Source organism: Saimiri boliviensis, chromosome X (assembly GCF_048565385.1).
Source record: "Saimiri boliviensis isolate mSaiBol1 chromosome X, mSaiBol1.pri, whole genome shotgun sequence".
Taxonomy (NCBI): domain Eukaryota; kingdom Metazoa; phylum Chordata; class Mammalia; order Primates; family Cebidae; genus Saimiri; species Saimiri boliviensis.
In genome coordinates this window covers 24,451,041-24,460,752 of record NC_133470.1, presented here as the reverse complement: position 1 = coordinate 24,460,752, position 9,712 = coordinate 24,451,041, and the positions used below count along the sequence as shown (strand labels likewise).

Genomic DNA, 9,712 nt, shown 5'->3' with positions numbered 1-9,712 from the left:
GAAATAGCACTAAGAAACGTGAATATGAGACTTTCAGATTGTAGAGACTTTTGTTAACCTAATTAAGATAAAGGAATCTTAGTTGGCCTAAGGGAAACTCTTAGTGACAAAATTGTGAGAACAGAGATTTGTGCTGAATGCCTCTCAGAGGATGGAACTTGAAGCCATATTCAAGGGACTGACAGCATTATAATTGATTCTGATAGAGACTTCAATATAAACACAGCATAGAAAAAAATTAGACCATTAGCAAACATGTCAGTATTATTATTGTGTATTTGCACATTCTGTCATGTTGAAAGAACGTTTGTTTAGTACATATATCGTTCTTATATAAATGTCATTTATTAATTTTTATGTTTAAATATTATTTATAATTTTTAAATGCTTCTAAACCAGCAGTCTCCTGGCATTGATTTAAATGTTCCCATGAAATAATTGTCATTTTGTATTCAATTCCCCAAGTGCCTCAGCTGTACTGTCATAAGTAATATTCTTGAACTGCAATCTACTGTAGGCCACACTGTAGAAGAGGTGTGTGCAAGTTTTTCTTTTCCACTTGAGAATTGTCACACATCTTCAATGCAATGTAAAATGAAGTGATTGCTACAAACAGGATTTTCAAGTCCAAATGTGCTTGATGTGCCCCAATTCTTAGCTTTCCCTTGCAATAACAGGGTTAATGTTTTGGAAAAATATATTTTAAAAGAAAACTGCAAAACTTGCTGCTACATCAAAAATCAACTTGGCTACTATTAAAATTATATTTAACAGAGTTGCCATATACAAGCTTCTATTTTTCAGTTGGCTATACACAGATGTGAATCTAAAGGAGGAAGTGCGTGACTTTCATCTTGACTTGATAATTTTATGTTGATTACAAATTATATAGATGGAAGAAATGTGAAATAAAGTGTAATGAAGGCCAAGAAAAGAAGGGGATAGCATAGTTCAATGGCTGAGAAAACCAGTTTTGGAAGCAGAAAGACATGTTGAACACAGAGTTCCTCAACTTATTAGTGTATGACCTTTGGCAGTTTATTTAACATCTCCAATTTATTTCCTCATCCTAAAAAGATTGCTAATACTCCTATATCACTGGGTCATTATGTAAACTAAGTAAGAAAGTCGCTCTAACGTTCTTGTCAGTGTCTTGAACATAATAAGCATAAAGGTATTATTAGATTTGATCATTTATGTTACTACCTTTCTTCATAATAATAAGTAATCGATTATTATTAGTTGTTGTGGTTATTATTATCATTATTAAGAAAAGAAATAAAATAATTTATCTGTGATGGTCAGTACTCACTCTTGGCTAATTTCAACTCACAGTTTCCTTTGGCCCAGTCCTTACCTACGAATGAGGAGTGTCCTTATGGAGTGGGAAAATTTGGGGAAATGTTTTCCCCATTGTGCTAGAAGGTAAGAGTTTTAGGCTGAGCTAAACAGACCAAAGGAGTTAACCAACTCCTTCTTAAAACAATGTTCCCAAAGGATATCTAAGTGAATGATATAGATTTATGCCAAGTCTTATTGGGAAGACTGAATCCCATTTCTCTGATTCTTGCTAATGGTCTATAGGTCATGTGCTCCTGCTTATTTTTTGGACCAGTTTTTTCTTGACATAGAATGTGAAATGTGAACTTTGTCAGGATACAAGTGATTAAAGTTTCTTTTATCAAAGTTCCTAAGTCTCCATTCCCAAATACCTGATGAGTGAAAATGTTTCAGAGAACATAACCCTTTGTAGAAAAATCATATTCTGCTTCCTAAGCTTCCATTTGTAAGCTAAGTATAGCACTTGTTAAATAAGCACATTCTTTTGGGGCAGAATTCTAGGGAAATCACAAGCTTTCTGCCAGAATGACGCTTTTCTAGACAATGGAAAACAGTCCAAGAAACTCGCTTTTTGTTGTTGTTGTTTTGAGACAGTTTTGCTCTTGTTGCCCCAGGCTGGATCTTGGCTCATTGCATCCTCTGCCTCCTGGATTCAAGCCATTCTCCTGCCTAAGCCTCCCGAGTAGCTGGGATTACAGGCGCCCACTACCATGCCCAGCTAATTTTTGTATTTTTAGTAGAGACAGGGTTTCACCATGTTGGCCAGGCTGGTCTCGAACTCCTGACCTCATGTGATCCACTCGCCTCAAGCCTCACAAAGTGCTGGGATTACAGGTGTGAGTGCACGACACCCCACCTGACACTCACTTTTTAAGAGGCAGTAGGGGATGGGGAGTTGGGGGGCAATGACGAGAAGAAGATTCAGTGTGCTCAAGGTGAGGGAAAGTGAGAGGTAACAGGGCCTCCAGACCGAACCAAAGGAAACCCCACTGCCTTCCGGCCTCTCTGGAGCCTTGGCCCCGCCCCTGTAAGCATTACTGATTTGCCATCTTCTATTACGGGTGCCCTCTCGGCCACCGTCGTTGCAGCAGCTTCCGTGTTGTACTGGAAGTAGCCTAGCCGAGACCGGACGTGACTTGGCGAGGCCAGAGGACGCCATGGCAGACTTGCGGTACAAAGTAAACGTCCATCTCCTGAACGAAAACCAGCAATGGATCGCTCTAGGCACCGGTCACATCTCATCCACTTACGACGAGCAGTTCCAGGGCATGTCGCTGCTTGTTCGGTCGGATTCAGATGGGTCCGTCGTCCTGCGGTCACAGATACTGCCAGACAGACCCTATCGGAAACATCAAGAGACACTAATTGTTTGGTATGAAGCTGAGAAACGTGGTATGGTGCTGAATTTCCAGGACCCAGCCGGCTGCCAGGATATTTGGGAAGAAATTTGCCAAGTTCAAGGTAAAGATCCGTGTGTCCTAATCACACAGGACATTTCAGATGAATCAGAAGAAGAATTTGATGAAATGTCAGAAGTTAGTTACGTGATTACGCTGCCTGACTGTGAACTCGATACACTTGATCAAATTGCTAACATAGTTACCTCAGTTCACTCGTCACCTATCCGTAGAGAAAGGCTGGCTCTGATGTTGAAAAATGAGGCTTATATACCAAAACTACTGCAACTGTTTCACACTTGTGAAAACCTAGAGAATACTGAAGGTTTATACTGTTTGTATGAAATTATTAAGGGAATCTTACTCCTCAACAAAGCATGTCTGTTAGACATAATGTTTTCTGATGAGTATATCATGGATGTGGTGGGATGCCTTGAGTATGATCCTGATTTGGATCAGCCAAAAAGGCATAGGGACTACTTGACCCACAATGCAAAGTTCAAGGAAGTAATACCAATGACTAACTCTGAACTTAAGCAAAAAATACATCAGACATACATAGTACAGTACATTTATGATATTCTTTTGCCTGTGCCAAATATGTTTGAAGAGAGTCTTCTTTCTACACTTGAAACATTTATTTTCTCCAATAAGGCTCAGATAGTCAGCACGCTGCAGAAAGATCACCAATTTTTGTTTGAAGCTTTTGCACAGTTAAGGGATGAGACTATACATGAAAATAGACGGTGTGAATTGCTATTTTTTTTCAAGGAATTGTGTTCATTTTCTCAGGCATTACAGCCTGAAATCAAGGATGAACTATTAGAAACGCTGACACAGTTGGGAATTCTTCCTGTTCTTAAAATCATAATGATCAGGGATGATTTGCAAGTAAGGTCAGCTGCTGCAGATATATGTGCTTATCTAGTGGAGTACAGTCCATCCAAGATCCGAGAATTTATAATTTCAGAAGCCCACCTGTGCAGTGATAGTGACCTTTTCATTAATGTAATAATTAAACAAATGATCTGTGATACTGATCCTGAGTTAGGAGGTGCTGTTCATTTGATGACAATTCTCTGTACTCTACTTGATCCAAGCAACATGCTGTCAACACCTGAGAAAACTGAAAGAAGTGAATTTCTACATCTCTTCTACAAACGTTGCATGAATAGATTTGTAGCACCACTTTTAGCTGCCACCTCAACACACAACTGTGAGGAGGATGATATATTTGGATATGAGAAAATCAAAAATTGCCCTAATAATAATCAAACAGCACAGCTGCTTGCTTTGATATTAGAACTACTTACATTTTGTGTAGAACATCACAAATACTACATGAGAAACTACATCTTGACCAAAGACTTGCTAAGAAAAGCCTTGATCTTGATGAAATCAAAGCATACTCACCTGATTTTGTGTGCTCTTCGCTTTATGAGAAGGATGATTGGCCTTAAAGATGAAGTTTATATTTGTTACATCATCAAGGGAAATCTTTTTGGGCCAGTTGTAAATGCTCTTCTAGATAATGGCACTCGGTACAATATGTTGAATTCAGCTATTCTTGAGCTATTTGAATACATAAGAGTCGAAAATATCAAGTCTCTTGTTTCACATATAGTTGAAAAGTTTTATAACACACTTGAATCAATTAGATATGTTCAAACATTCGAAGGATTGAAGATTAACTATGAACAAGAGAGATACATACAAACTGAAATACGAAAGAATTTACATTCTGTACTGCAAAATATAGTAGTTTGCAGAGGCACCAAAGAAGAAATGGAGGTGAAAGAAGAAATATGTTTTACAGAAGGTGCAGAAGAAGCAGATATGCCACCACTGGAAGATGATGATGAATTTATGGAGACTAAAAGAACATCTTCTGGTGACTTCAGATTCTCTTCATCTTATTCTGCTTGTGCTGCTATTGGAACAAGTAGCCCAGATGATAACAGTGTGGTTTGTTCAGTGGATCATCCAGTTGATGAAAAAGAAAAAGAAGAAGATGAAGAAGATGAAACATCCCCCCAGAAGAAACCTCATCTTAGCTCCTAAAATCTGTATAGGGGACCCTGAACATAGTTCTATAAACATCAATGAGCTAAAAAGACTGATTCCACCAACTTTTACATGTGAACTTATAATGATAAATTACAAATATGATGAGTTAAGAAGGTTTAATTCTGTAAAAACAAAATTTCTCATAATTTTTAGAAAAATAGTAATGAGCACCAGGGTGAACTTAAGCAAGAAAGTCTTAATTTGGGGCATGATTTGGAAACCATCTCTGGGGAGGAAAGTCTTAGTTTGGAGTGGGGAAGAACCAGGTTGATAAAATAATAGTAATGTAATTTTGTTCTAGAGGTATATTAGAAACAGTAGTAACAGTTCAGTTGAAAAGCCTACAACATTACTTGTATAATGGTTCTAGCCATGGTGTTCTTTCCTTCAGTTACCTTTTTAACACAAAATTTTGTTTATATGAAAAGCAAAGTTAACTGTAAAAAAAAAAGTCTGTTCAGACATTTCTGTAAAGATGTAACAAAATTTCAGCTTATAAGTAATTGGAAGGATGTAGCTTTCAGAATCAACTTTCATTAATTAAAAAAGCAGCTGAATTTACAATGTGGAGTTATTTGTTTTTATTAAACCAATAGAAATATATTCTCTCACAGTTCTGGAAACTGGAAGTCCAAAATCAAGGTGTCAGCAAAGCCATAACCCCTCTGAGACACTGGATAGCATCCTTCCTTGTCGTTTCCTAGCTTCTGTGGGTTGGCATCTTGGAGTTCATTGGCTTGTAGCTGTATTAGTCCAAACTTTGCCTCTGTGGTCAATGGCATTCTTCTGGTGTCTATACAGTTGTTAGTGTAACTTTTTTTTTAGATGGAGTCTCATTCTGTCATCGACGCTGGAGTGCAGTGAACCTCTGCCCTCTGGGTTCAAGCAATCCTCCTGCCTCAGCTTCCCACATAGCTGGGACTACAGGCATACACCACTATGCCCAGCTGATTTTTGTATTTTTTGTGGATACTGGGTTTTGCCATGTTGGCCAGGCTGGTTTCGAACTCCTGACCTCAAGTGATTCCCCCCACCTCAGCATCCCAAAGTACTTGGATTACAGGCATGAACCACCATGCCCAGCCTAATATAACTATTTTAGGTAAGAGATGGCAAGCATCGGTCCAGTAGTATTTGCAAAATTTTCGCTACGATCTTCGGAGTGAGTAGAACAGAGTGCTTTCTACTTCCTAGAATGTACCTAGGTAGTTTGAATTTTTTCTATAGATGGGGTCTCAATATGTTGCCCAGCTGGTCCTCAAATTCCTGGCCTTGCCGGGCGCAGTGGCTCAAGCCTGTAATCCCAGCACTTTGGGAGGCTGAGGCGGGTGGATCATGAGGTCAAGAGATCGAGACCATCCTGGTCAACAAGGTGAAACCCCGTCTCTACTAAAGATACAAAAAATTAGCTGGGCATGGTGGCACGTGCCTGTAATCCCAGCTACTCAGGAGGCTGAGGCAGGAGAATTGCCTGAACCCGGGAGGCGGAGGTTGCGGTGAGCTGAGATCGCGCCATTGCACTCCAGCCTGGGTAACAAGAGTGAAACTCCGTCTCAAAAAAAAAAAAAAAAAAAAAAAAATTCCTGGCCTTAAGTGATCCTCCCACCTCAGAAAAATGTCTATTTTGATGTTATTTCTCTTTATTCTTCTCCTATCAGCTAGTTTTAATCTGCCATTTTAAAAATTAACACTGTAGGGAAATAAAAGAATATTTGCATTTTTTGCTGTCTTTTTCCCAGTGAGTTTATAAGGGAAGATGAAGGAGGACATCAATATAAATGGGATATAAAAATAAAATGTTTTTAAAGAAAGAAGAAGAAAAAAATGAGAAAAGGACAGACATTCTATTGAGCTGTGTAACCTCTATGAGCCCTTTTCTAGTCTTAGCTACCTAATGTTAGGGAAACCAGCGTTGCAAGCAAAATGGTGAAAAAGCAAATTGGCCATTAGATGGCATAACCTGCTATTAAGGGAATATTTAAGAGGGCAACAAAACAGAAGAGCAATCCTTACTGCCTACTCAGTGAGTAAAAAATTAACCAAAATGTTCAGTCTCTCTAGCCATGGTGAGTGAGAAGATAACATGTCAAGATTCTTAAGTTTATTTCATCTTAAGTTTTCTAGAAGTAACTTCCAAAGGAACTTTAAGTAGGTTATTGATGATACAAAAAGAAGAAACATTTTGAAATGGCCCTGTATTTACCATAAAATCCAGGTGAGCATTTTTGAAGAGGTGCCCTGGACTCTTCAAGGTTTGAACACATGCTTTGAACACATGACTTCTGGCAATTTTGGCTTAGTGACTTTCTAAACAACAAAAAGGGAGAGAGTGATATAAAAGATAAAGCAAAAGCCTCATATTCATACAGCCCTTGATGATAATGCAGGCCCTGATGGTTACCAGTTCCGTGACCTTAGGCAATTTACTTATTTTCTCCTCGAGCCACAGTTTCTCCATCTCGTTTTAAAAATTAGAAGCTACATGTAAATTTTCTGGAACCTGTTTAGCACTCAAGAAATAGCTTTTAAAAATCATTACCAGCAGGAGCAGTAGTGTAATTATTTCTAAGAAGATGAGCGATAAAGCCAGCTATAACCATTTATATCACAAGTTATGCTCATAAATTAATAATCTTATATTCTGGATCAAATTGACAGCAACATAACAAATTAAAAATTAAAGAATTCAGCCCTGGTTGGAGGATAATTCTATGTGTGTATATTGTGTCCTGCTGAGACACAACTAAAATAAAAACAAAGTAGAAAGAAAAATAAACTCTCATATAGCAATGAAGACACTTGGGTAGAGTGATGTCTAGCATGTTAAGCAAGGAATGGGTGCTAGATGACAGGAGTGAAGAGTGAAATTGAAATTAGAAGAGTAGGAGCAGAAGTGGGGAGGGAACTGGAGATTTGTAAAAGTGACAAGAGCCACTAAGCCTTATTCCTTCCATGCTTCACCCCAGTAAGCAGAGCAGGCAACTAGAATGTATCCCTACATAACAGACCAAATGTCCTTTCCCTAAAGCAAACGAAATAACAAAGCTGAGGAACCTGATATGGATGTTGTTTCCTCAGAGTTAAGCCCTTTAAGGTGTTGGAATGTCTAAAATGCTGAAAGTTTATCACCCTTAAAGAACAAATCACAGTGTTTTTAGGAAAGAGCCATATTAATGCCTGGCTCTCACCCAAGAAGTACAGTCTGAGAGTATAAATGGTGCCCTTGGAAGTGTTTACAATTGGTAGGGTCGCCCCATCTTGAGTGTTACCTACATCAATTAGGAAAGTAAGGTGAGAATGCTAGCAAGCAAACCTTAAGGTTCTCAGTTCAGTTAAAATAACTCAGCCTAGTCCTTGTTTGGGAGATTTGCTAAAGTGCAGTCAACCCAATATGCTTCTTTGTCCATGCTCAGCTTGGGGGCATGACATTAGTCTGTTCCAAGGAAGGATTGAGAACGAAGGTGAGGTTGACATCAAGAGGCACGCATGTGTACATGTGTATGTGTGCAGGAGCTGGGATCATCTCCTGTTGTTTCTGACAGACCTCTCTATAAGCTAAAGGGGAAAGGTGGTTAGACTTATCTGGCTGCAAGTGGCCAGCCCAGCAGTCAGTTAAATTGAAGGTCCTTGCAACTGTTTGGGAAAGCTGCACCAGAATGTTTTCCTTGGGGAGGAAGGCTCCTGAGGCAGTCCTGAAAGACAAAGATCATTAATGCCCTTCCTTTTTCTGTACAACCTTAGGTGCTAGGTTGTTGCTCTTTCTCTATCTCCACAATACCCGAATCTACCATTCTGGTAACTATAACTTTGATTTTTTTTTTTCAGTCATATCTTACACTCACCCAAACCTTTCATCTAGAAGGATCAGGTGCAAGAGGGACAAGGACATTTTTATGAAAGGTAACTGAAATTAGGTTTGAATCTCTTAGGTCCCATTTTTGCCAGGTTGCTCCCTATAGGTATACTAATAACTGGGGAAAGAAATGTGCTCATGTCCAGGAATGGTCAGGACAGAATTCCAAATTTTCAAAATAAGTCTATATAATTTCCCACCCCTTCAGTCCCAAACTCTAGCCAGTAGATGGCTAAAAGAAGGTGACCACTTTCTGGGGATAGCCACATTCAATGAGCAAGTTGTCGTACTCTGATGTAGGGTTTCTTAAATTTACCAGTATTGATATTTTGTCCTAGATAACTAATTGTGGGGACTGTCCTATGCATTGTAGGATATTTAGAGACATCTATGACCTCTATTCACCAGATGCTAGCAGCACAGGCTCAGTTGTGACAACCGAAAATGTATCTAGAAGATGTTAAATATTTCCTGAGTGGGCAAAAATCACCCTCGATTGTGAAACACTAATTAAAAATGTGTAAAGCTCTATTTAAGGGCTTCCCTTATTATGTGGCTGTTGGGTCCACTTCCACTAACTAGCCTGAGTCAACTTCTCTCTTTTCGCTTTACTTGCAAGGGCCAAGTACACACAAAGACCAGGTTCATAATGCACTTTTAATAAGAGAAAATTGGTCTTGCTTAAGAGTATAGAGATCCGGATCCTCCCTTTCATTAAAAGGTGACTGAGACGTATTATTTGACACCTGTGATTCTCAGCCTTCTTATTTGTGAAGTATGGCAAATAACACTGTTATGGTTAAATTGTATCCTGCTAAAATTCATTTGTTGAAGGCTTTACCCCCTTATACCTCAGAATGTGACTGTATATGGAGATCGAGCATTTAAACTGGTAATTGAGATAAAATTAGGTCATATGTGTGGTCCTAGTCCAACATAACTGATTACTTAGAAGAAGAAGAGATTAGGACATAGACACATAGAAGGGAAAGGGCATACGAAGACACAGGGAGGAGGTGGCCATCAACGAGCCAAGGAGAAGAAAGCAACTCTG

At 38.9% G+C, this 9,712-nt stretch overlaps 1 protein-coding gene across 1 annotated transcript; it reads left to right on the top strand.

The window, feature by feature from the left end:
* Positions 1-2,498: 2,498 nt before the first annotated feature.
* On the top strand, positions 2,499-4,799 carry PPP4R3C (protein phosphatase 4 regulatory subunit 3C). Its single transcript, XM_003924078.4, has one exon. It carries the CDS (start codon positions 2,499-2,501, stop codon positions 4,797-4,799), a length of 2,301 nt encoding a protein of 766 aa, XP_003924127.1.
* The last annotated feature ends 4,913 nt before the right edge of the window (positions 4,800-9,712 follow it).

What these genes read in the sequence shown, in the direction of transcription:
- PPP4R3C (XM_003924078.4), top strand. Translation starts at nt 2,499, where the DNA reads ATGGCAGACTTGCGGTACAAAGTAAACGTCCATCTCCTGAACGAAAAC.